The sequence below is a fragment of the Ahaetulla prasina genome, chromosome 1 (assembly GCF_028640845.1).
Source record: "Ahaetulla prasina isolate Xishuangbanna chromosome 1, ASM2864084v1, whole genome shotgun sequence".
Lineage (NCBI taxonomy): Eukaryota > Metazoa > Chordata > Lepidosauria > Squamata > Colubridae > Ahaetulla > Ahaetulla prasina.
In genome coordinates, this window is record NC_080539.1 from 60,458,252 (window position 1) to 60,485,686 (window position 27,435).

Genomic DNA, 27,435 nt, shown 5'->3' on the forward strand with positions numbered 1-27,435 from the left:
CCGATCATCAGACAGTGGCTTCTTGGAAAAACTGAGGGCGGAAAAACACAGGTAAAGATACCTGCGAGCAAGCGGATGTAATTCTCCTCAAAATACAGCGTTATTTTCTTTAACAGACTTTGCGTTTTTTTCTCTTGGCGTTTCCCCTTGAAAATGCCAACTCGTATCATTTTAGCTCGTTCACGGCCACCTATTTCAAAGACTTGAAATCGATTTAACCCGCCATTGTCTGGAGCACTACAGCACCGCGTCCCTCCTCCTCTCCATCCAGACGAGCAACAGATCCTCCGCTCCGCGCACTAGAGCCACTTTCGTTGAACTGGTGGGAGGCGGAGCTTTGCTGCCCGAAGCTCCGTGCGCCTCCCAAGCGCGGCTGCGCCGTAAGCGGTGGCCTGGTTGCTTTTGCTTTTTGTTTTTTTTTTGTCCTCCTTTGGCCGGGGGAACGAAATAGGCGGTATGGCTGTTCAGACGGCGTTGCAGAAGAGCCTGGTAGCGGTGGGCCCGGCGGGGAGACACACGGCTTCTGTGATCTTTCTCCATGGCTCAGGTGGAGGCTCCCGATCCCGACATGGTCTGCTGGGGGCGACAACCTCTGGGATAGCTCGTGGGGCCTTGTCGCCGAAAGAGGTCACGCGTGCATTAAGACCACGATGCGGTTCGCATCGTTTTGGCTTACAGGATTTGCGTGTGGAGTGGGGCAAGCCCTCGTGGTTTGTTCAGTAAACCCCAAATGTGTGAACCCTCCCAGAGAAGTATTCGGGAAGGGAAAAGCTTGCCCCGGGAGGATGTTTATTGCCCAATTTTTCTTCCTTTCTTAAAAGTCTGCCTCGTAATTCCACCATTCCTTGTAATGATGCGTTAATTGTTCAGAATGGCATAATTCTAAATGGATACAATGGCAATTGTTCATTGTTAAAGCCAGCGCAGTTGCAAATCTAACAGCAGGTTATTGCCGATGCATGAGGAATGGTTGCAGGATTTGGGTTTGGCTAGTCTAGAGAAAAGAAGGACTAGGTGGGGGGACATGATAGCAGTATTCCAGTATTTGAGGGGCTGCCACAAACAGGAGGGGGTCAATTTATTTTCCAAAGCAACAGAGGCAGGACAAGAAATAATGGTTGGAAACTAATCAAGGAGAGAAGCAACCTGGAATTGAGGAGAAAGTTCTTAATGGTGAGGACAATTAACCAGTAGAACAACCTGCCTTCAGAAGTTGTGGGTGCTTCATCACTGGATGTTTTTAAGAAGAAACTGGACAGTCACTTGTCTGAAATGGTATAGGATCTCCTGCTTGGGCAGGGGGCTGGACTAGAAGACCTCCAAGGTCCCTTCCAGCTCCGTTCTGATTCTGAGAGCAGTGGAAGCTCTGTTCAAACATGTGCAACATAGTGCAGGGATCTTGCGTGTTCTGGAGTGTTTTTATGTCTGGTCCAGTTCATACAGATATGTACCTTTCGTGTTCCCAGTGCATTTCGACATCAAATAGATTAATGTATAGAAAAAGACCGTTCATATGATGCCCCTGTTTGCATAGGTAGCTGTACAGATCAGTGGTGGGTTTCAACTTTTTTTACTACCAGTTCTGTGGGTGTTGCTCGGTGGGCGTGGCTTGGGCGTGACAGGGGAAGGATACTGTAATAACTCCATTCCCTCCCCACTCCAGGGGAAGGATGCTGTAAAATCCCCATTTCCTCCCGATCAGTTGGGATTCAGGAGCAGAGAATAGATGGGGGCCGGGCCAGTCAGAATTTTTACTATCGGTTCTCCGAGCTACTTAAAATTTCCGCTACTGGTTCTCTAGAACTGGTCATAACTTGCTGAAACCCACCTTTTGTACAGATGCCCTCGTATTTATGGCTTTCCTTTTACAAATTGTTACAATCATGCAGATACAAGTAATCTTTGACTTACAACCATTCATTTAATAATAATAATAATAATATTTTAATTTTTATACCGCCCTTCTCCCGAAGGACTCAGGGCGGTGAACAGCCAGATAAAAACAATACAATACATTACAATAAAATCACTATTTAAAAAAACTTATTCAATATGGCCTAAATTAATTATAAAATACATAATATAATATAAAACCCCATTTAAAATCCAATTAAAAACCCATGTTAAGCCAGTCCTGCTCGGAAGAATAAATACGTCTTCAGCTCGCGGCGAAAGGTCCGGAGGTCAGGAAGTTGTCGAAGTCCTGGGGGAAGCTCATTCCAGAGGGTAGGTGCCCCCACCGAGAAGGTTCTTCCCCCTGGGGGTCGCCAGCCGACACTGTTTGGCTGACGGCACCCTGAGGAGACCCTCTCTGTGGGAGCGTACCGGTTGGTGGGAGGCATGTGGTAACAGAAGGCGGTCCCGAAGCTATCCCGGTCCTATGCCATGGAGCGCTTTAAAGGTGGTAACCAGCACCTAGTGACCTAAGTGACATTGGCACTGAAAAAAATTACTTAGGACTGGTTTTCATGCTTAACAAGTGCAGCATCCCCGTCATCACACAATGAAAATTTGGGTACTTAGCAACTGGGATGTATTTATGACTGTTGCACTGTCTTGAGGTCATGTGCTCACCATTTGTAACCTACCCAGCCAATTTCCAATCAGCAAAGTCACTGGGAGAAGCCAGATTCACTCAACAACTGTAGTGATTTGCTTAATTGTGGCAAAAAGTTGCAAAATGGGGTGAGACTCCCTTAACTGTGTTGCTTAGCAACAAATTCAGTTGGAGTCATAGGTTGAGGACTACCTGTAACAGTGGCTGCTTCAGGGTAAACACCCTGTAATTCACATTAAACATATCTCGACATAGCAGAGTAGCTGAAAATAAGCACTAAGTGTTAAGCACTAGAAATAGCAATGCTTGTTGCTTAGAAAAAATGATTGATTTAAATTATGGTCACCATAATTAAGGAGGCTGTTGGCAGTTTCCCCATAGCTAACGCTCCAGTTGTCTTGTTTATGCTCTGTTCAAGATACCTACCCTCATTGTCATATGATTGACATATGCTATTGGAAAGTGACTATTCACTAATAACAATATGGAACTGTTCCCCTTCATCCACAATAATTTGGAGAACTGTTTAAAAATCTGTATTTGCTATTCAGGTATTGGAATTTTCAGGTTTTCCCTTTTACAGTAAAAAGTAATATCAGTAGTTACCTTTTCCTTTAAGAGAGCCAGAGCTATCATAGTTAAGATAAGCAGTTTGTTGATTGGCATTTGCTTTTTAAAAATGGCGCAGTTTTAGGGTTGTACTGATGTGGGACTGTGTCAGCCAAAGCAGGGGATCCACCTTACAAGAAGTTGTAATTCATGATTATTGGTCAAACCAATTGGTCTAGTTCTGAATATCACGTATTTTATTGAAATATATTATTTTGAAATATAAATGAAATCTTCAATTATCTCTCCCATAGTAGAAGAACAAGATCTATCACTTCAACATGTAAATTGTGGAATTGTTACAGAAAGAAAATTCCGGTTAAATGTTAAGAGAGAAATTCTAAACAATAACAGCAGTTTGGTTTTGGAATCAGCTATCAGAGAAGTGGCATGTGCTCCTTCATTGGATGCATTCAAGCAGAGACAAGAGAGCTGACAAGGACTTTGGATTCTTGCACTAAGTAGGGCAGGGACTTCCTTAGTGGAGATGGGTACAGGCCTTGACTTACAATCAGTTGTTTCAGCGACTGTTCAAACTTATGACAGACCCTTCCAAAGGTATTTATAACTCAGTTTTGAAGGCTATCCACACATTTTGGGGACCTGGCATCTGGCTTGCATTTGCAGGGTCCTGTGGTCGTATGACCACAATTTACAACATTTACTTCCAATTTTTGGCAAAAAGGCCCCATGGTAAACAATGGATTCACTTGACAACGTCAGGAATGTGTAGCAACTGCAGTGATTCACTTAACAGTCCCCCACAAAAGCGGTCATAAGTCTCGTTTTTCAACTCTCATGACTTACAACTATAATGGGCAAGCTCCATTACATTGTAAATCAAGGACTACCTTTTTATATATAGTTGATGTTTGAAAACCAGTTGCTAATTAGGCTTTCTATAAGCAACCAGCTGTACCTTTTCTAAAATGAAGTTTGAAAAGAGAAAATTGCATGTACAAGATGAATTCTGAGGTTCATAAGACAGTTCACATTGCTCCATTGTATAGATGTCTAATTCAGTTCTGTCTGTTATTCAGGTGATACTGGTCAAGGGGTAAGAGACTGGATCAAGCAGGTTTTGAAGCAAGATTTGTCTTTCCAACATATAAAAGTCATTTATCCAACAGCTCCTGCCAGGTATTGTGTTCTTTCTTATCTTTAGTAGTCTAAATCTAGAAAATTACATTGAAAAGATAGAAGCTAATTTTTGTAATTTCCACTCATGTTTCAGAAATCAGTATCTCTCTTCTTTCTTTCTTTCGTTCTTTCTTTCTTTCTTTCTTTCTTTCTTTAAGTTACTTTTAGAAATAAGAACAAGTCCAGTAGGGATGCTAATAAAAGACAGCTGAACTGGGTACACCTCTCAAGTGTCAAATATCCTAAGCTTAGAGAACTGCTTTTCCTTAGTTACTTACCAATTATTTTTTTCTAAACTTGCAAAGTATCATCATTTTCTTCCCTTAGGGATAAAATATCTTCATGCAGCTCATCACAAAGACTTTTCCTGCCCTCTCAGCTGAATGGAAAAGTAAGTCAAGAAATTATAGCCTATAGTTGCAGCTGATCCTAGAAATATAAAAATGCCTAAGTTATGAAACCATGGTTTAAATAAGGCTTATTTTTCCAGCTTCTTATAAAACCCTTATTTTCCAAGAATTTTCCAAGTTAGTACAATTAATCCTAGCTTTCTAGAGTATTTTTATAAACTAAAGAGAAACACAATTGCATTCAGGTACTCTTTCACTTCTATGGTTAACATAGGATCTATTCAGACAAAACATTCTCATGTAAAATTCAGCATTTCAGAAATGTTTTAGTAGATCTTGCATCAAAGACTCCAAAGACCTATGCAAGGATCCTCTTTGTAGACTTTAGTTCAGCATTCAACACCATCATTCCAGACATCCTTCTGAGTAAGCTAAACCAGCTAGCGGTACCTGAACACACTTGTAAGTGGATCATAAGCTTCTTAACAGACAGGAAGCAGCAGGTGAAGCTAAGCAAAATCACATCAGATACTGTACAATTAGCACAGAGGCCCCCCAAGGCTGTGTGCTCCCTCCACTTCTCTTCTCTCTATATACCAATGACTGTATCTCAAACGATCCATCTGTTAAACTACTGAAGTTTGAGACAATGATGAATCCGCATACAGATGGGAGGTTGAACAATTAGCCTCGTCATGCGACCAGAACAATCTGGAACTGAACACACTAAAAACCGTAGAAATAGTAGTAGACTTTAGGAGAAAACCTCCCATACTACCACCTCTTACAATACTAGACAACACAGTATTAACAGTAGAGACCTTCAAATTTCTAGGTTCTACCATATCTCAAGACCTAAAATGGACACCTAACATCAAAAATGTCATCAAAAAACACAACAAGAATGTTCTTTCTGCGCCAACTCAGAAAACTCAAACTGCCCAAGGAGCTGCTGATCCAGTTCTACAGAGGAATTATTGAGTCCATCATCTGCATCTCTATAACTGTCTGGTTTGGTTCTGCAACCCAACAAGACAGACACAGTTCAGAGGATAATCAGAACTGCAGAAAAAACAATTACTACCAACCTGCCTTCCATTGAGGACCTGTATACTGCACAAGTCAAAAAGAGGGCTGTGAAAATATTTACAGACCCCTCGCATCCTGGATATAAAGTGTTTCAACTCCTACCCTCAAAACGAGCACTGACTGCACACAGAGCACTGCACACCAGAACAACTAGACACAAGAACAGTTTTTTCCCGAATGCCATCACTGCTGAACAAATAATTCCCTCAACACTGTCAAACTATTTACTAAGTCTGCACTACTATTAATCTTCTCAACACTCCTATCACTCATCTCCTCCCACTTATGACTGTAACCTAGTTGCTAATATCCTTACAATTTATATTGACTGTTTCCTAATATGATTTGATTGCTTATTTGTTCCCTATGACTATCATTCAGTGTTGTACCTTGTGATTCTTGACGAATGTATCTTTTCTTGTATGTACACTGAGACCTTTTGCACCAAGACAAATTCCTTGTGTGTCTAATCACAATTGGCCAATAAAGAATTCTATTCTATTCTGTTCATCACAAGACTGGGTTAAATTACTTTTGAGAATCCTTCCAACTCTATAATTCTAGATTCTGTTTGAGAAGCAGCAAATAGAGTTCCAGTTCATGAGAAAGATATAGATCCAAAGGCTTTCTGTTGCAGAGAGCAGTGGCACACCCACAATTCTTACTGATACCAAGCACAACTCAGAGAAGAGAGGGATTGCATGTCACTTCTTGTATACTGTGATCTAAATACAAAGATATCGGGACTTCCAGGGAAGAAATGGCGGACTGAAGACAGTTTCACAAAAAGTAGAGTGAGTAGACTGGGTCTTCAGTTATCCTCTCTCCAGACAAAGAGAGGACATGTATTGGATTTACAAAAGAGACTTGTTAAAGCTTGAAGAATTTTGTGAGAAGGGACAAAGTAGAAAATGAAAATAAATCAAGTTCTAGGACATTATCAGAAGGGACTAAAGATCAAGATGGTTAAGTAAAATAATAAAGTTGGTTTATTTGATTAAGATTAAAATTGATATGTTGTTATCTCTGGCAACACTTAGGGGATTTTTGCTCATATCTGGATTAAAATGGTGACTTTTTATGGATCTGTTTATAAAAGAGAGGATATGGGGAAAAGAGATCATTTGTTGCATTTTGAGAAAATGTGACAAGTTACTAAAATTATATTCGTAATGAAGGGCAGAGTCTGCTTTATTTGTTTTCTTTGCTATATTTCCCCCCCCCCCTTATTTTTCTTTTCTGAACTTTCTATTATTCTTTGAATTTTTTTATTTGTATTAGTTTTTATTGTAATTTTAAATAAAATTGTTATAAAAAATAAACTGAGGCATCATTTGAACCAGGTTTGAGAAATTGAACTCCCGCCAATGTTCTGCTGCAGGCTGAGTTAAGATGAAAATCTGAAAGAATTGAATGGACCAAAAACTAGCATGCAGTGTTTTCTGTCAAATAGATCAGGGGTATCCAACCTTGGTCCCTTTAAGACTTGTGGACTTCAACTCCCAGAGTTCCTCAGATTTGCTGGCTGAGGGACTCTGTGAGTTGAAGTCCACAAGTCTTAAAGGGACCAAGGTTGGAGACCCCTGAAGTAGATGACTGATGCAAGAAAATAGTTTTTTAACACTTTGTGAGGGAAAGGCTGAGCATTTCTGACCCAGAAGTAAGTTCTGACCTTGAACTGGTATGTTAAAGGATGCAAATGAAGAGATAAAGGATGCAAATGAGTGGATCATTTCATACAGGAATATACAGAAATGTGGCAAGTAATAGAAGAAGAATCAGTAAAGTTTATAGCCAGTCTTTGCCAGCAAATTTGGAGAACAGCATAGTGGCCAGTATATTGAAAGAGATCAGTCTATATACCAATACTGATGAAATGAAGATTTAATGAAATGTGCAAATTATTTTAACAGTGTCTTTAATTTCACAAGCTAGCAAAATAATGCTTCAGATCATCCAATCCAGATTATATCCCAATATGCAAAGAGAGACGCCAGATGTTCAAATTGGTTTAAAAGAGGCCAAGGAACAAGATACATTATAATTCATTCATGCTAATAATTGAGAAAGTCAAAGAATATAAAAAAGAAATCTATATGTGCTTCATTAATTATAAACAGACTTCAATTGTGTCTGTCATGTCACACTCTGAAATGTGTCATTCAGAAGTCAGACATTGTTTATTTATTTATTTATTTGTCATAACAATATATACAAGCGTTACATAAAAGGTTATAAATATATGAACGTATATATGAGGAGAAATGAGGTACTAAAAACGTGTATATACATAGGGAAAGAAACAGTAGGACAGGAACGGTAGGCACGTTTGTGCTCTTATGCACGCCCCTTTAGAGTCCTCTTAGGAAAGTGGTGAGGTCAACCGTGGACAGTTTTTGAGTGAAACCTTTGGGGTTATGAGAAGAAACCACAGAGTCAGGTAATGCATTCCAAGTATATACAATTCTGTTACAGAAATCGTGTTTTCTGCAATCTAAACTGGAACGGTTGACATTGAGTTTGAATCTGTTTGTAGCTCTTGTGATATTGTTATTGTAACTATAAAGGTCATTGACAGGAAGGACATTACAACGGTTGAATTTATATGCTAAACCCAGATCCAGTCAAGGCGACGAAGTTCCAAGTTTTCTAGACCCAAGATATCAAGTCTGGTGGAATAAGGTATTTTATTAGTTTCAGAGGAATGGAGAATTCTTCTCGTAAAATACCTTTGGACACGCTCAACTGTGTTGATGTCAGATATATGGTAAGGGTTCCAGACAGGAGAGCAGTAATCAAGAATTGGCCTAACAAATGTTTTATATGCTCTGGTCAGTAGCATGGTGTTTTTTGAAAAGAAGCTACGTAAAATTAAGTTGACAACTCTTAGAGCCTTCTTAGCTATGTAGTTGCAGTGGGCTTTGGAACTTAAATCGTTAAATGTAAAACCCAAGGTCTTTGACAGGGTGGGGTCATCTGAGGCAATGTCCATCAAGCATGTACTTTGTGATTGGGTTCTTTCTTCCAATGTGCAAGACTGAGCATTTACTGGTTGAAATTTGTAGTTGCCAAATTTTAGACCAGGCAGATAGATGATCAAGGTCCTTTTGAATTGTGGATGCATTGTCAGTGGTGTTGAAAAGTTTGACATCATCAGCAAAGAGAACACAGTTACTTGAAATATCAATACAAAGATCATTTATATATATTATAAAGAGAGTAGGTCCAAGAACGCTGCCTTGAGGAACACCACTCTTGACAGGAACAGGATTTGAAAGAGCATTACCAATTTTAACTATTTGTTGTCTGTTTGACAAAAAAGCAGATATCCAGTGGTGTAAGGGTCCTGAAATGCCATAGGATTTTAATTTTAGGAGAAGTTTATCATGTACTACTGAGTCAAAAGCTTTGCAGAAGTCTATGTATATTGCATCTATTGATTTACCTAGATCAAGATTAGTAGTCCATAGGTTTTACAGTAGAGAAGTTGTAGATTGCATGATAATTTTTCCTGAAGCCAAATTGTTTATTTGAGAGAAGGTTGTGCATTTCTAAGTGTAAGGTAATGGATTGGTTGATGATGGATTCCATAACCTTGCAGGCGACGCAACATAGGAGATAGGTCTATAATTATCAACTAAGCTGGGGTCGCCTTTTTGAAAACTGGAATGACTGTGGCTAGCGACCAGAGACTGGGAAGGAACTGGTTCTAAAGGCTATATTAAAGATTATACTTAGGGTTCTGCTAGATTACTAGAGAGTTTTTAAAAAGTAAGCACAAAGACCATCAGGTCCAATGGATAGAGATGGCTTCAATTTACTTAGAGCTTTACCAACATTTTCTTCTGTAAAATCAACAATTGTTAAGTTGTCATGCTCATTGATTGTACAAATTTGGAATGTTGGATGAGTGCCATCACTGTTGACAAAAACTGATGCAAAGAATTTATTAAAGAGGTTTGCTCTAGATTCTTCAGCATTGTATTCATTGCCATCAGGATCTTTTAGAGGTGGCATGCGTCTAGAGTTTTTAAGCTTGTTGTTGACAAAATTATAGAAGGCACGACTGAATTTGTGCAGAAGATCCTCTTCTTGCTTGGTGTGGTAATTTGTGCATTCAGTTTTATTTGGTTGCATATAGTTCTGTAGCGTTTTTAAAATTAGCTACATAGCCCTTTTGTTTCTTTTCCAGAGGATCTTTTAGATTGAAGCTTTTTTATTGATATGGGTAGTTTGCTTTTCCTAATCTTGATGGTAGTTAGTGGTACATATAGTTCGATGACTCTGTTGATTTCGAGTAGAAAAACTCTATAGTGGTCTTCAGCAGTTATACAGGTTGAGAACAGATTTTGCCAGTCTAGAAATGAAAGATCATTGTTTATAGAGTCATAATTGGCTTTTTTGAAGTTGTAAATGGGAATGCTATTGATATGATGGTTAAAGTCACAACGTATATTAAGATGGAAGTCAATCATGCAATGATCACTGTTGGAAAAGGGTTCTCTTATTTGTAGTCCATAAATGGTATTGTTATTGTTGCAGAAGATGAGGTCAAGGCAGTTGTTTAGTCTTGTATTATTGGTTACAAGTTGTTCAAGACCTAGGTTAGTAACAGCGTTGTATATTGTTGTGTGGATTGGATCAGTTGTACTTTCGTTAGTTATCCAGTTGATGAGAGGTAAATTTAGGTCACCCAGGAAGATGAGTGGATATGGGCAAGAGGCAGCCCAAGTTAGTAATGAGGTTAAAATATTAGCATGAGTAATATCGTAGTCGGGGGCTCTGTAGCATAGAATGAATCAAGTGCGGTATTAGATGATAGATCACATACAATAGTTTCAGGAAGAGAAAGTTTGTGGGCAACTTGTATGTTTTTAGATTAAGTGACTTTTATAGAAAACAGCCCCCCCACCACCTCTTCGGTTTTCACGATCTGAACGGTGAACTTGATATTCTTTGTTTAAAATGATGGAATCAGGGATGGAAGAGATTAGCCATGTTTCGCAAATAAATATAATGTCAAATGTACCACTGTTTAGCAGGAGGATAAATTCAGGTAATTTGTTAAGAATACTTCTTGCATTCATCAATTTACATTTAAAATCTGTAGAAAGAGGTGTTAAAGAGGTAAGAGGCGTGCATACCTAGTTTTGAATGTCAGTTGGTTGAGGATATGTATAACTGGTGGTTGTATTGGAGGTTGGATGGGTGGATGGAAGTTTTGGGTAGTGAGTGCTTGGATGTTGGGTACTAGACTGTTTGTTGATAAGGTTTGTTGGATGGATGGTTGAAAGGCTGGTTGGAAGGTTGGTTGGATGGATGAACGGATGGCTGGTTGAATAGTTTGTTGGATAGCTGTACGGATGGCTGGTTGAATGGTTTGTTCGATGGCTGATTGGATGACAGTTTCGGTGGATGGTTGGCTGATGGGTACTTGATTGGTTGTTGGATGGCTGGTTGGATGTTATGGGTGATGGGGGTTTGGTGGTGAATTTTGATTGAAGGATTTAATTTTAATGCAATTGGCACGGTAATCAATATATAGGTTTGATTCACCATTATCTTGTCTTCGTTTAAGCTCAGTGCGGAGTTCACGAGAACGTATCCGCTGCAGGAAAGATAGATCAGGGCGTGATCTAAGTTTACTGTAGGCAGGATTAGATTTAGCAATAGAGTTGATGGTATATATGAACTTACGCTTGTTGTTCTCGCTTATGCAGATGACTCTGCAGAATCTTGGTGCTATTGATCCGTCACTGTTTTTATATTCAGGACCATCTCTGGAGACTGAAATAATTTCATTTGGGGAGATGGATGATGAATTATAATTTCCAATTAAGTTTTGAATTTTGGTGATATCGGATTCATTTGTGTTATCTAGACCAAATAATATTGCATTATTTATTTTTTGGCCTCTCTAAGGCATCTCTAATTAGTTGGTCAGTAGTAAATTGTTGTTTAGGTAGGGTTGAAGGATCAGTATTATGTAAAGGTAGATGAGTTGGGAAGAGATTTAGATCAGTCGAGAAATCATTTTTTTGTGTTGTAATTTGTTTTATCAGATTGGTGAAGCTTTGTTCTATAACTGATAGGATTTTTTTTTCTAAGTTTTGTTCAATGGCTAGTATTCTTTTTTCTAGGTTTTGTTCAATAGCAAGTATTCTTTTTTCCAAGTTTAGTTCAATTGTAGCTATTATTCTTGCTTCTAAGTTTTTATCAGAGTTGGATTTTTTGGCTGGCATAGTGATAGATAGATAGATATATTTAATATTATTATTTTAAATAAATTATGTGATAAGTAATGAAGAAGTATCTTTCTTATTATTTCTATTTTAATTATTGAATAATTTTTATAATTATTTTAATTATTGAATAATTTTTATAATTATTCGATTATATTACAATTGTCTTGTAATACATTGTCTTCATGCGAAACCTATGCACAGATTAGGAAGCTGCATTTCAAACAAAATATTGCAAAGCAGAATGACTCCAGGAAGGCAAAGGAATGAGACAAGGCTATATAATATTACCTTGTTTATTCAACCTGTATGTGAAACATCTGTAGGAAGTTGCACTGGAATATTTTTAAAATTGGAGGAAAAATAACAATAGCCTACACTATTCTAAGGACACTACTTCAGCCTGATTGAAATGGTGGGTATTTTCTATCTTTTAGAATCAGCTAATCAAGCAGTAAAGGAACAAGCAGTTAAGAAAAGACTGCAGTCTAAGTGCATGGTAGAGTAGTACGGTAGTAAAAGCCTTGGAAAATATATTGAGAGATATCTATCTGTACTTAGAAAGGTTAGAATCGTACAGTTAATTTGGAAGAAGCAAGATACAAAGAGTATTGACATTTTTGCGTTTTGATGTTGGTCCCGAGAATACTACGGATAGCCAAGAAAACAAATTAATAACTTAACAAATGAGCCCAGAACTCTCATTGAAGGCAGAAATGAGCAACCTCAAATTCTCATACGTCATTCACATTATATAAAGACTGATTCTTTAGATAAAACTATAATGCTGGGAAAAATGGAAGAAAAGACCAGAAAAGCTAGATGGCCTTGCTTACAGTGGGTGCAACATTAGGAGACTGAAGAATTGGGGACAAATTGTCCTGGAGAAAATCTATTTTTCTGATTGCTAAGAGTTGACACTGAGTTGGTATCATAATCAAATTGAATTTTAGCTGCCAGGTTAGCTTGTCTGTATTTGTTTCTTGGTTTTTACAGCAAAGCATTTCCCCAGCATTATAGTAATTTGATTTAAAACTTCAATAGATTTTATAGGCTATTCTTTTCCAACGTTCTTTTATTTGTTGTATGCATTTAAAAATGTCACTTTGCATATGACACTGGCAGCTGGGCAGTAAATCACAGAGTGTTGCTATGCTGTCACTTTCCTGGATATAACAAGTTGAAACAGAGCAGATGAAGTTAAGTTGCAAGTATTTTGTAAATGGATATAGAATAGATTTTGGCAGAAAATCTTTTAAGTCTGTGTTTTCATGGATTGGATTCTGTACCTATTCCTAAAAGATCAAGTTTCAAATGTTTATTCAAATATAACAGACAATCTGTCTGTTTTTATGTAAATTTTAAAAAAATATCTGTTTCATTCTCCAGATAGATAGGCAGAACTATTACACTGCTAAGTCTTCCCTTTGATAATTTGCTTAGTAATTTTTGCATTAGTTTTTCAGGTAATTATGAAAATAATGATATAAGCTTTGCAAAACCCATATGTAATGCAATTAAAATGATTTCAAGGTTTATAGAATAAACGGCCACTTCAGTTGGCATTCTGTTAAGTGCTCCTTGATACCAAGTTCACAACATAAAATGACCAAGTGGTCACAACAGATTTGCTAGTCAAGACAGTTGTTGCATTGGAGTTTGATAATATTTTTTGTGCATGTGCAAAAACGGGATTTCCATCAAAGCAAAACAATCCACCTCAACTGGCAGCATCATGGTGATGCACGGTCCTAGTTGACTCCAGCAGTTGGGAATCCAGATACAGTAGCTCTCTGAAGTGAAGCTGGGCCATTCACTTGTACTTTATTGGTGTCTCTGCATAGGAATGTAAAAGCTTGAGAGGCTTTACTATATTCCTTCCAAGAAAACAACAAATGCTATTTGTTAGAGAAGCATTCAAAGGCAACGGAGGAAGAGCACAAATCTTGGTATTTCCTGGGTTTATCTGCAGTGGATTTGCTGTTCTTACATTCCAGTTATTGGAAGAAAGTTGCCAAAGACACGTTCTTTCTCTTCTATTAAATGTTCTCCATTCAAAGGCTTTAGAAAAGATGATGGGAATGGCAGTTCTAATCAGAGGAAGGACAGCACGAACAAAAGTGTGGCTTCCATCGTAGTCAGTGCTGCCTTTGTTTGCTTTCAAAAACTTCAGGCTTGATATACTGCATAGTCAAATAGAATTACTGAAGTAAATTAGATTCGTTGCCCTGATGCCAAAAGGGTAAACCATCTCACTCTAAAATTGGCCTTACACTCTCAAATCAACACTTAGCATGCCAAATATAACATGATCATTGTGAGAGCAGATATTTTTAACTTTTTGTGATAGGAGACTGATTGGGTCTCTTAGAAGTGACCTTAGACTTTTACTAAATGCTGTTTACCTAAAAATCTAGTGTACTTTCAGCAATAATGCTTGGCTAGCATGGTAGATCTGGCTGAAAAGCTCAACTCTGATTAGAAGAACATTCGTTGTGAATCCTTCGATAGAGCAGTGCTTTTCAAACCTGTCAATGTGTGAACTTTTAACTCCCACAATTCTTCAGCCAGCATTCTGCCTGAGGAATTCCAGAGGTTGAAGTCTCATTTGGCAAGTTTGAAAACACTAGGGATGCTTTTTCTCAAAACTAGAAGTTCATATCTATCCGAAATTATGGCTGCTTTCTATTTCCTTTGATTGGTGTGCCTACTTGCAATATATTTGGGTTGCTTGCTGACCTTATATGAATAGGAACATCATCTGAAGAAAGGGAGCCAGGGCATACTAAAACCAGCTCATCAAAGCTGGATTATGCTACATTAGCAATAGTAGTGCTCCACTGACAGAATGGTTTGGAAGTTGATCAAGGGAACAGATTTTTTTTCTGCCTTTCTGAATTTAAAAACAAATCTAGTTTTAATTTATAAGGGGGGAAAATGCTTCTTGATATCATAAATTGTGAATAGTTTGCCAGTGTAATTTCACCATTCTGATTTAACTATGCTGTCTGCTGCCTAATTTCATTTACTGAACTACAGAAGTTTTCTGCTGGGCCTGTGTAGATGATCACTCTTGATAAAGGTTGAGGTGAGAGTTACAAGTAAAGCCTATGGCTGCTTTACTGGCTAGAAGTGTGACATTGTTGAAGTGAAACACCTCTTCAGAGATCTGCACAGCCTTCATTACTATAGCAATTTGGGGAGAATTATTGGAGGATTTCATACTATTAACTTCAGGTTCAGAACTTCGCTGCTTAATAACTATATTCCGTAACAACGTTTTTCTGTACCAATAAATCATGGTCACTGAATGGCAACAATATATGGGAAGATAAGCATAGCACATTTTGCATAAAAAAGACTCAGATTTATTCTCCAGATCAAAACCCTAACCCTCTGCCAGTCAGATAAAGTAATACTGATTAGGCTAGAAGTCAACTTTCAGTTATTACAATAAATAGTACAGTGAAGTTTCTCATGAGCTCCTATATGCTGCGGTGGGTACCCTGTTTTCCCCAAAATAAGACATCCCCTGATAATAAACCCAATCTGGCTTTTGAGCACATGGCAATAAGGCCAAGCGCTTATTTCAGGGTTCCAAAAAATATAAGACAGGGTCATATTTTTAGGGAAACATGGTATCATCAGACAACTTCGCTTAAAAAAAAAAGCTGGGGGGTGGATTTCTTTAATCTTGTAAGTAAAAATCTTGTGGAGAACAGTGGGGGTATTTGTTTTAGTAACTGACAGTTCTGTTTTCAACCAGAGTTTCTGTTACAGTCAGATTGCCAGTGGTCATGGCTATTAAAACACCGGGGGAGGGGGGGATTTGAGAGTTAGCTTTATTGTTCATTTCCCTTCATTTTTTTCAAATTTGTCAAAGTTGCCATGTTTTGTGCATTAGCTGGTGACTAACTGAAACAACCGATTCATTTTGTGAATATATTAGCCTCTTCTTTTATGCTTAATAGTCATTGCGAAAATACATTTAAGGGCTATATTTTCCAACAGCCAGTTTCTAGAAGATTTATCATTGTGGCCAAATAATAATTTTGCAAAGATTAAATAATTTATAGGTTAAGGATTATGTAGAAAACCTGCTTTATATTTTCATAGGTCACTTAATTATTTACAGTGCCGAAAAACAACTGATTCAGCTTTCTCTTATGATATATAATTTCATCTTTTAATTCCCGCAGTCCTTGATTATTGTGATTAAATGTGTTGCAACTTTGGTTGGGATTTTAAAAATAGCATCTGCTGCCACGTCTCTCAAAATGCTTTTTTTCCTCCCTTTTGAGCAGGCATGGCTAATACTTTAAATACTGTTACAGCTGCTAGCAGAGCAACTTAAACATTTGTTTTCTGTTGAATGCCTAAATCAAGAAAGAATATTTCTTATATTTCTCTTAAATAGAAAGTGATAGTTTAAATTGGCATTATAGCAGGTAACGTGTTCAAGTTAAAATTATGTTGTCCCAACTTTTTGAAATAACTGTACTGTACCTTGTTACGCTTCACTAAATCTAGGTCAAGGAATCTTTGTGCATTTCCTTCTCACAATCCTTCCCACTCTAAATCCAAACTGAATCTAGCAAGACCATGGACTCTACATGCACTTTTCAGTTACCGGCAGATAACTTTTGCAGTTTTTATTGTATATATTGTGAAGAATGTTGATCTCTTTCCATTTAAGAAAATATTTATGGAGCCTTGGAAAATGGCTTTGTAGAATAGTGCAGACATTTTTTTAAGCTTTCAATGCAGAGTGGGTTTTTTTTTCCTGAGTTCCTTGTAGCAATTCTCTCTTCTTTGGCTGTGATACAGAATCATCAGTCAGTCTGACACTATTTTAAATAAATTGGCAGATACTTGACTCACAAAAACCCTGTTGATAGCAATGGAGATGAATTGATAGAATTGTATTGGGAGACTTGCTATGGATAACTCACCCAAATAGCTCAGTCGGATTCCTACTCTTTTTTACCAACTTTAACTATGGTCACATTTTTCTGATAGCTTCACAGTATTTTTATTTATACATATAAAGCAATCCAATGAGAATTCAATAAAGCTAGAATTTCATGAGATACTCAAATAGAGTCCCTAAATGATGTTGTTTTTGTGTAGAATTCATTTTTCTATTCTAAATAAAGTTACAGTTGGTAATTTTATATATTAGGATTATATTCCAAAATTTCTTTTTTAGAATTATAAGTCTCTAGGTATCTGCTTTTTAATGTTCCCTGAAGTTATAGGAGCTGAAGAAGCTATAGTTTCCCCATTTTATGTTGACTTTCTCTAGGTACAAAATTTCCTAATAATTCTGTTACAGTGGCTATTTTTTGTTCTCATTTAAATGTCTTTGATTCATACTAAAAAAGATAAACGGGTCAAAACCAGTTAGTATATGATTGGGAAATCTCTGGAAATTCCAGAGTTGGAGACCTAGTCTGGGAGAAAAAATCCAACCTGTAAAGAGGCAATAGTAAATCACTTCCATATTATTGTAAAGAAAATAACCTAGATATGTCTATGTAATTGTCCTGTGCCAAAACTGACTTGGAGAAGTTACTGTATTTTTTTTTCCATTTTGTTTATACCATTATCCAGTTGAATCTCACTTTATACTCTTTTTTTATTATGGAATAATACTGTTAATTTTGTAAACCCCTTCTGACTTTTTATGAAAGGAGTATAAAAACTCTTCTAGAAATGAACTAATTTTCAAAGTCTATAGAGTCTGCATTTAAAGTTTGCCTGGATCTCTAGGACTTCGGCTTGTGGAGATCTGATTTAAAGATATCTGATGCCTGTTATTCTTCAACCCTTTGCACTGTATGGAGCTATATAGCAATCAGGGTGGAATTAATTTAAATACATTGTTTTTTAAAAATGGAATAGTTTTTATTAAGTCATTGTCAAACATATAAAATAAAAATGAACACTCACCAAAGATTACTGTACTTTCAGAGTATAAGACACACTTTTTCCCCCCGTAAAAGAGAGTGGAAATGTTGGTGTGTCTTATACACCAAATGCAGCCATTTTTGGCCTTCTGAAGCTCTTCCCTGTGTGTCCCGTTTTTGCAGCCTTTGGGAGGCCTGCAGACTGCTCCTGTGAGCTGGGGAGGGCAAAAATGTCACCATTTTTGCAAAAAAAGGGGGGGCATTTTTGGCTTCCCAAACCCCCCATGCATTGCGTTTTTGCTCTCCCCAGCCCACAGGAGCACCCAATTTTTGCGAAAAATAGGATGTGCAGAGGGTTTGGAAGGTCTGCAGAATACTCCAGGGGCCGGGATGCACAAAAACTTTTTTTTTTTTTTTTGCTTACCTCTTAAAAATTTTGGTGTGTGTTATATACCGGCATGTGCGTCTTATAGTCCAAAAATACAGTAAATAAAAAAATTATACAAGGAGTAAACAATTTAAATAATGGATTGAATCATTCATTAACAAGACTCAGCATAATTATTTATATCATAATTTATTCACTAGTCAAAAAGTTTCTAAACTTACTATTTCCAGAAAAAATGCATTCTTGCTATATAAAATAATCCAAATATACATTCTTTAAGACTCAGTTCTTTAGTATACATTTTTGTAAGATACTATACATTACCATGCAAAGTAATTATTTAGAAATTTTTCAGAATCATTTAATCAAAAAAGCAGAATGTTGATCTCAGTATCAAACAAGTAAATATATATTGGTGAAGTTATTAGGCATTAAATGAGCTCAAGTACAATTAACTGTGATAAATATTTGGACAGCATTTTTGGCATTGATACATCCTTTACCACCTTTTAATTGTTCTAACCATCTTGTTTGCCTGGCTAACTTCCTTCAACTAAAAATAGATTGAACATAAATGAATCATAGACATTTTGAATTGTCTGGTTTGGTTCTGCAACCCAGCAAGACTTCAGAGGATAATTAGAACTGCAGAAAAACAATTACTACCAATCTGCCTTCCATTGAGGACCTGTATACTGCACGAGTCAAAAAGAGGGCTGTGAAAATACTTACAGACACCTCGCATCCTGGACATAAACTGTTTCAACTCCTACCCTCAAAACGACACTATAAAGCACTGCACACCAGAACAACTAGACACAAGAACAGTTTTTTCCTGAATGCCATCTCTCTGCTAAACATATAATTCCCTCAACACTGTCAAACTAGTTACTAAGTCTGCATTATTACTAATCGTCTCATCGTTCCTATCACCCATCTCCTCCCACTTACGACTGTATGACTGTAATGTCATTGCTGATATCTTTACAATTTATATTGATTGTTTCCTAATATGATTTGATTGCTTATTTGTTCCCTATGACTATCTTTAAGTGTACCTTATGATTCTTGATGAATGTATCTTTTCTTTTATGTGTTCCGAGAGCATATGCCTCAAGACAAATTCCTTGTGTGTCCAATCACACTTGGCCAATAAAGAATTCTATTCTATTCTATTCTATTCTATTCTATTCTAAGCATTTGAAATTATTTTGGCAGCTTGCTACAGCTTTACTATGGCTATATATTAAGTTTTAGTGCTATGCATTGTTCTTGATGTGTCAATTATTCTTTTAGTAAGGAAGATTCCCTATTTTTTATTGTTTCACTAATACCTTGACAGAATCATTGTTACATATTGTTCTGTTTACAAATCTCAGGGTAACAGTTTTCCTCACTAGAAGTTTATTACCTAATTTCTTTTATTATACATTTTATCTAAGAATTTCCCTGCAGTGTCTGTTCCGATTGATCAAGTGTTGCCTGGTTCAATTTACTTCCTTCTACCAACAAAGAGAGTGTTTTTAGTCACATGCAGAGTTGTATGAACAAATTTTCATTGCCTGCTTCTTTCTCTGACCTGGTTATCAGAGGTGATATTCAGCAGGTTCTAACCAGTTCTGGAGAACCGGTAGTGCAAATTTTGAGTAGTTCAGAGAACCAGTAAATACCATCTGTGACTGGGCCCACCCCCATCTATTCTCTGCCTCCCGAGTCCCAGCTGACTGGGAGGAAATGGGGATTTTGCAGTAACCTTCCCCTGGAGTGGGGAGGGAATGGAGATTTTACAGTATCCTTCCCTGCCCACCAAACCACACCCACCAAGCCATGCCACGCCCACCAAGCCATGCCCACAGAACTGGGAGTAAAAAAATTTGAATCCCACCTTCTGGTTACGCCTGTATCTCTGGTGAATTTCTTTGGGGGAGGGAGTGTAGGAAAATTTGGTTATGAATCAGTGATATACTAGGTCTTTCTGCCATACATTACATGGCTAGAACCTTTTAATCAGATACTTCTGAATACTATTACAATCAATATCAGTGATGTTGAAGGAGGTGCAGGTAAACATCAAAATTTCATTTTGAGGAATGATGCATCAAAAAAAAAATTCAAGCTAATAATGATTGTCTAATGCTTGATTGGCATTATTGAATATATACACTTATAAAAGTGGAACAGTAAAAGAAATATATGTTTCCAATTAAACCATCATAATGTGATCATAATTGTATTTTTGTTCAGTTACAAAGAATACTGAATAGTAACTTCAAAAGTTGGTCCATAAGTTATATCTAAGGCAAATAGTCTTTCAGAATAAGAATATGATCCTATAACAAGATTTCCTAATCTAAATATGACGGTTATTTAAATCTCCTGCCTCCAGTGTCTGAAAAGCTATTCTCAGCATGGGCGACTGGGTTTTCAGGGGAATTTTTTTACTGCAGCATTTACATTTTGCACACAAGTGAAATATAACTTCATTAAAATATTCTCTAGTGTGGTCTCTTTTATGATGTGCTTCGTTTTGAAGGTTTTGATAGCTCTCATTTCTCAAATTTTCAGAACTGCAGGGATGTGTTCTGCTCACATTTTGATTCCCTTTTGATTCCTCTTGCCGAGCAACAGGTAGTTCTCAGATTACATCCACAAATGAGCACAAAGTTTCTGTTTCTAAGTGAGATAGTTGTTAAATGAGTTTTGCCCATTTTACGACCTTTCTTGCCACCACAGTTATGTGAATCACTGCAGTTGATAAGTTAGTAGCACAGTTGTTAAGTGGGTTGGGCTTCCCCATTGACTTTGCTTGTCAGAAAATCACAAAACGGAATCAATCACATGACCCCAGGACATTGCAACTGTCATAAATATGAACCAGTTGCCAAGCATTTGAATTTTGATGATGTGATCGTAAGGATGCTGCAATGGTCGTAAGTGTGAGAAACGGTCATAAGTCCTTCTTTCAGTGCTGTTGTAACTTTGAACCATCATTAAATGAATCTTGTAAATTGAGGATTACCTGTATATCCAGACTCCTTGCCCAGATGTAGTTATGCCAATGAATATGGATGTATGGATTATGAATAAATGTTTAAATCACTGTTAGATTAACAAAATATTTTCTTTCTTTAGAAATTTGAGTACATTTTGAGGTTTGGGGAGGAAGGCTATCTTACAGCACTGAATATAATGCCTGAGAAATACTTTTGCACAACCAGAGGCTCAGATTCAGAAAAATAATTAAGCCTATACATCCATCTTCAGTGGGTAGAATATAAAAGGATAAGAGCTAGCCAAGTGGTTAAATCTCCCATGTTGAAAGTGGGGACACTTAAAACTTTGCTTAGCTTTCTTGGATTATATTCATGGAATTAAAAGAAACTTCAGCTGGGAAGCATTTATTATAACAAAGAAGCTGAGTTGACAAAACATGCATATGTGCAGAGCTATTCTTTAGTATGGCAATTGGCACCCATGCCGACCCTGAGTTCTTCTGTTGCCAGTGAACTGGAAGCCAAGAGCCATCAGAAGCTACCACCAGTGGACTGATCTATTTCAAACTGAATATCGGGAAAAGAAAACTAAGCTTCCCTAATGTAGAAGAGATGGCATCATTCCTACAGACATGCCTACCTAAATTTACAGCTAGCCGTTTTACAAGAAAAAAATCTTAACTTTAAAAAAAAGAAGGGCAGTGTATTTTGAATTGCTGAGACTTCCCTATTACCCATTAACATTATTCTTCACATTCAGAAGGTATCATTCCTTATCTGACATATGTTTATTTTTCTACTAAACTGGATCGACAGTTCCTGGACTGCAGGCTAGATTCCAGAGCTTAATTTTGGAAGAAAGGGAATTACACATCTTTCTGACAGACCTTTTTTTTTAATGGATTAATAGTGTCTTCCTAGACAGCATTTTATTTTTAAAAATCTTCATTTCTTTAAAAAAAACATTGTTTTGTTCAAATTGATGGGTTGTCCTCTGTTAGCCAGTATCTGCAAAGGGCATAAGCTGTGTGAAGAACCTCTGAGTACAGTGTTGACTTTTTGAAGGTTTAGAAAATGTTTCTCAATACATTTAATATTGGTTTCTGATGTTGAAACTGTTAACACTGCTAATCCAAGAAACTCAAGAATTTAAGAGACTTAATATGCCCTAATCTATCAAGTGTTTCTCTAATTATGGATGGGAGTGTTTCTTTAATTATGGATTTCTGTAACAACTATTTTAAAACAACATGCTTTAGAGCATCATTAGCTTTATATTCTTGTTTTCTCTCACAACAACTTTGTAGAATAAATTGCATGATATAAGGAGTAAAGCAAGGCTGATGGAAGGGGAGCTGCATTCTGAGTTTAAAGGTTTGTTGCTTTACTTAGGGATTTGAGTAGTTCTAAATATAGGCTCTTTGTATTCCATATTTTTTAATCTATGCTAAGAGAAGCTCTAAAGCAAAGATACACACAACCAAATTTAGGAGAGTAATTGGCAAACATGAGGTTAGATTCCTGCATATGAACCAGCCTGTTTGCTCTTAATGTTCTGTAGACATACATACCCTTAAAAAATGAGTCAGGTCTTGTTTAAACAAACATAGCTGTTTGATGTAGTTTTGTCTTACCTCCATGATTGAATGGCAGTTTTACACACCACAGTCTCCTAGGTACAAAGGGAATGATTCTAAAACACAAAAAAACTTTTGTATGAAATTTGTCCTCATGCATTTCTCATCCATCTTTCTTTCAGACCATATACACCAATGAGGGGGTCTTTGTCCAATGTGTGGTTTGACAGATACAAGATCTCTAATGATTGCCCAGAACATACTGAAACCATTGATGTGATGTGTCAAATACTTAACAGTTTGATTGATGATGAAGTTAAAAATGGCATCAGGAAAAACAGAATACTGTTGGGTAAGATTTGTAAGGAGAAATATATAACATTTGTAGGAGAACTCATCCTGTGAGCCAAGGCAAGCCTAAAATATGGTGAATGGCTTTGAAAGTTTCAAAAGCCAAAGGGTTTGTAAGTCTTTAGTTATTAATGGCTTTTAGGTATTCACATTAATCATTATTATTAGAAACAAACTTGATTATAACTAGGATTGGTGACTTTAGATTTCTGTTACAGAGGAGACATTGTTGGTTCAATTTATAGAGAAATGATGACATAGAACCCAGTTGTACTGACTAATTATTTTCCAGAGTGGAGTTGTTAATCTCTTGAAAACTATTATATTGCATAAACTGGCAAAAGAGATTGCCTTAGAATGCCAATTTATTAATATACCTTAAGTTTTCTAAGCTCTTAAGAAAACAATGTCTTATCTGCCTAAAGCCTTATAGTGATAGACATGATACAAGATGAAAACTGGAAGAGAGAAAGCCAAAACATGTAGATTTTCTTAGTCCATTTAATACTAATCTTTCCCAGCCTGGTGTACTCAAGACCAGATAGAATACAAATCTCATCATTACCAGGTAGCAAGCACATCATGCTGTGGATAATATATTCTGCAGTCCAACACAGTTGGAAGACACTGAGTTAGAAAATTCCTGCTTAGTCATTAATGAAGTGGAATAGTAACTAAGACCTAAGAACCTGAGATGGTTCTAGAAAAAGAAGCAACTAAATTTTTGGCCATCCTAGACAATGTGCTGAGGCTCTATTGCTAAATGTTGTGCTATGCTTCAGAAAGATACCACAACTGTCTTTTTCCATAATTTTGACAAAATGTTACTGAAATTTTCTTGAAAGTATCAAAATTATGTTGTGCCTCATTTCTAATCAAAGTCAACAATTCGCAAGTTCATTTTTTCCATTTTTATGGAAAGTCCATAAGTTGTTTCTGGTCACAAATGTTTCTAAAGTTGCTATCCCTTTTATCATTTCAAAACTTTCTTGAATCACAATCTGTTTTAAAGTTGTAATCCTTTAGGATAGCTTCTCCCCCTCTTCTTAGTGTAAAAAGAAGATACCACACCAAGAGTCTTTTACTTTCCCTGCCATTTGGAGAATCTCTCTTGGGTTCTAAATTCATATCAACAGTGATTAACCACAAAAAAATTCAGTTCCTGTGATCTCCTCGCACAGAGCAGCTCTTCCAGGGCACAAGGGGGTGATCGCCATATCTCTCCTTCTCTCTGGAGAGATTTTTCTCAGACAGTAAGTAACTGGTTCCTGATTGGCATTTCCATCACAGTGGTGTCCCTGCTCACAAAGCCATTCACAGGGACATCTAACCAACCATCAATCCTCAGCCAGAAGAAATTAATGAGATTAATGAAACTTTTAAAAGATAATTGCTACAGATCCAGTTAAAACATTTGTGGTTCTCTTTGGATCAGCTCCACTAGCTGTCTTGGAAAATCATGTAGTTTTCAATATGTATTAGCTTTATAAACACTAAACCAATAATTCACTTTTATGAACAATTTTAAAAGGTACTAAAATAAATATGGCAAGGATGCAAGAAATGTGAGACAGATTTGGAGTTTACCACAAAATCAATTATCTCAAGTTTTAGGAAATGTGAAATGTATCTTATTATCTTAAAAGTTAATTCATCAAAAGAATTGTAAATTTATAAAATTTATAAAATCCAAAGGTGTTGTTTGAGAAAGTGAGGCATTTGCCAGTCAAATGACAAATTTAACACCAAGCCTCCTGCTTGCTTTTCAGCCATTTGCTGTATTATTTGTATCACCTAATCATTGCTTATTTTTCTATTACCTTGTGGCCAGGGAATCTAACATTTTGTCCTCACTAGTAATTATTTTAAGGGAAGAAAAACTCTTGTTTAAAAATATACAATACATGCAGCAAATTTGTTTGCGAACAAAAGAAAAGAGTTCTAAATATGTAAAGTTTTAATCTATCTATCTCTTTTTTTTTCTTTTTGTCTTTAAAATATATCCACAGGTGGTTTTTCAATGGGTGGAGGCATGGCTTTGCATTTGGCTTACAGATATCACCAAGAGGTGGCCGGAGTATTTGCTCTTTCAAGTTTTCTCAATAAAAATTCAGCTGTTTACCAGGTAGATGCTCACTAGCTTTTAAAAAATCTGCAGTTCCACCTTGTATTCATCAAATTATTCCAGAATTGGTAAAAAATCGACAGTAAAATACATTATGAAGTAGCTGTATTTGTTCCATCTACTGAATTGTTTTTGTTTGTTGGATGTTTTGTTTTATCAGACTGGTAAGATACAAATCAAATAAACAATTGGGGGAGCATATGGGAATTCATCTGTAAGATTTAAACTATGCACAAAAAGTCCACCACGCTTTTCATTTTGTAAAGGTCATGGATTGCCCACACATGAATTGCCCAATGCTATATTTTTCTATGGAATCCAAATTACTTCAATAAAAAAGTTCATTAATATCTTATAAGCGTGTAAAAATCTGCCTTGGTTATATAATTTCCTTGTTTCCTTCTCTTGAAGGAATCCTTGACCAAATACGTTAAGAACAGGAATAGTCAGCCACAAGTAAATGATAGTTGTAATAGTGTGCCATATATGAGAGCAGGGACAGAAGGGTTCTTTCCATTAATGGAGTTACATAATTCTAGTTTTTTCCAGAGTATTTTTTCTTCAGCATAGATTTCGTGAGAAGCTACAGCTCAGAGGCAAAGTTCATGCAGTTGAAGCCTTGCCTTTGTTTTTGGGCATTTCCATTTGAGGCATCCGAAGGAACAGACCCTAGTAAATTGCTTTGCTTGGTTCTTTGAAAACTCATTAACACTACTGTTTCAAGCACTCATGCACAATAGAACAGGGAATTGCTAGTGGGTATATCACGTAAAAATGCAAGTAGAAAAAATAGGGACCACCTTTGGTTGGAAGGTAACAGCGTTCCGTGCGCCTTTGGCGTTGAGTCATGCCGCCCACATGACCACGGAGACGTCTTCGGACAGCGCTGGCTCTTCGGCTTTGAAATGGAGATGAGCACCGCCCCCTAGAGTCGGCAACGACTAGCACGTATATGCGAGGGGAACCTTTACCTTTTACATTTACCTTATGTCTCTCTATCACATATTTGTCCTGTCTCCTTGTTCTTATGTGTTGGAAAGCAAGTTTGAGGTAAGGAGTCTGCTGCAGTTTTGTAGAGTCCTTGCCTGGTTTAGAATTGTGGTCATGCAAGATGAATATTGCATAAAGAACCTGCTTTTTACAGGGGCCTTCCAATGCAGACCTTCATCCTACATGTATAAAATATTAGGTATTTTAGGTTGCGGGGCCAGGTAGAACATTTCTGGTCATACTATTTTCATTGCATAAAACTTGCACACTCCCTTATTGTCCAATAGTCTGTCTTTTAAATGGGGAAGATAATGAATTCAGATATCAGTCTGGACATCCGGGGGGAAATCCAGCGGGTTCTGACAGGTTCTGGAGAACTGGTTAGCGGAAATTTTAAGCCATTTGGAGAACCGGCAGTGGAAATTTTGAGTAGTTCGGAGAACTTTGGGAGAAGTTCTCCTTCTCCCTCTCCTGAGTCCTTCGAGAGAAGGGCGGGATATAAATATGATTAATAAATAAAATAAATAAACTGTCAAATACCACCTCTGGCTGGCCCCAGAGTGGAGTGGGAATGGAGATTTTTGTAATATCCTTCCCTCAGGAGTGCGGAGAGAATGGAGATTTTGCAGTATCCTTCCCCTGCCATGCTCACCAAGCCACGCCCACAGAACCGGTAGTAAAAAAAATTGGATTTCACCACTGTGAACATCTATTCCCTTTTTGTTAAAAATGTTCATGATTTAAGATTTTTAATGTCTCTTTTGCTACTAGGCACTGGAGAAGAATGAAAGCGCACTCCCAGAATTGTTCCAGTGTCATGGAACTGCTGATGAACTGGTTCTGTATTCTTGGGGAGAAGACACCAACAAAACATTAAAAGCTCTGGGAGTAACAACTACATTTCTGAGTCTACCAAACCTTTATCATGAGCTAAGCAAAAATGAGCTGGAAAAACTGCAATCTTGGATTTTGAAAAAATTGCCAGAAGAGCCTTGATTAAAGAACAATAATGGAAAATACCATAACAAAATAGCATTATTTCCTATTACTAGATTTGTATATATGGAAGTGGCAATATCTGCGAAAATACATAAAATAGGTCATTGATAATTTTA

At 37.0% G+C, this 27,435-nt stretch overlaps 1 protein-coding gene across 3 annotated transcripts; it reads left to right on the forward strand.

Moving 5' to 3' along the window:
• The first annotated feature begins 387 nt into the window (after positions 1-387).
• On the forward strand, positions 388-27,435 carry LYPLAL1 (lysophospholipase like 1). Of its 3 annotated transcripts, none has more exons than XM_058165431.1 (6): positions 510-547; positions 4,207-4,306; positions 4,634-4,697; positions 23,037-23,206; positions 25,215-25,330; positions 27,092-27,435. In XM_058165431.1, the coding sequence occupies exons 3-6, from the start codon at positions 4,690-4,692 to the stop codon at positions 27,314-27,316; spliced, it is 519 nt and encodes a 172-aa protein (XP_058021414.1). In that variant the 5' UTR covers positions 510-547; positions 4,207-4,306; positions 4,634-4,689; the 3' UTR covers positions 27,317-27,435. The 3 variants fall into 3 exon arrangements, with proteins under 3 accessions (XP_058021413.1, XP_058021414.1, XP_058021415.1); XM_058165432.1 differs by lacking the exon at positions 510-547 and adding an exon at positions 640-1,173; XM_058165430.1 differs by lacking the exon at positions 4,634-4,697 and having other exon boundaries at positions 388-547.

Excerpts from the sequence above, each read along its gene's own strand:
- LYPLAL1 (XM_058165430.1), top strand. The coding sequence starts at position 457 with ATGGCTGTTCAGACGGCGTTGCAGAAGAGCCTGGTAGCGGTGGGCCCG. Across the intron at positions 548-4,206 it reads GATCTTTCTCCATGGCTCAG|GTGATACTGGTCAAGGGGTA; the intron begins GTGGAGGCTCCC and ends TCTGTTATTCAG. Across the intron at positions 25,331-27,091 it reads AAAATTCAGCTGTTTACCAG|GCACTGGAGAAGAATGAAAG; the intron begins GTAGATGCTCAC and ends TTTTGCTACTAG.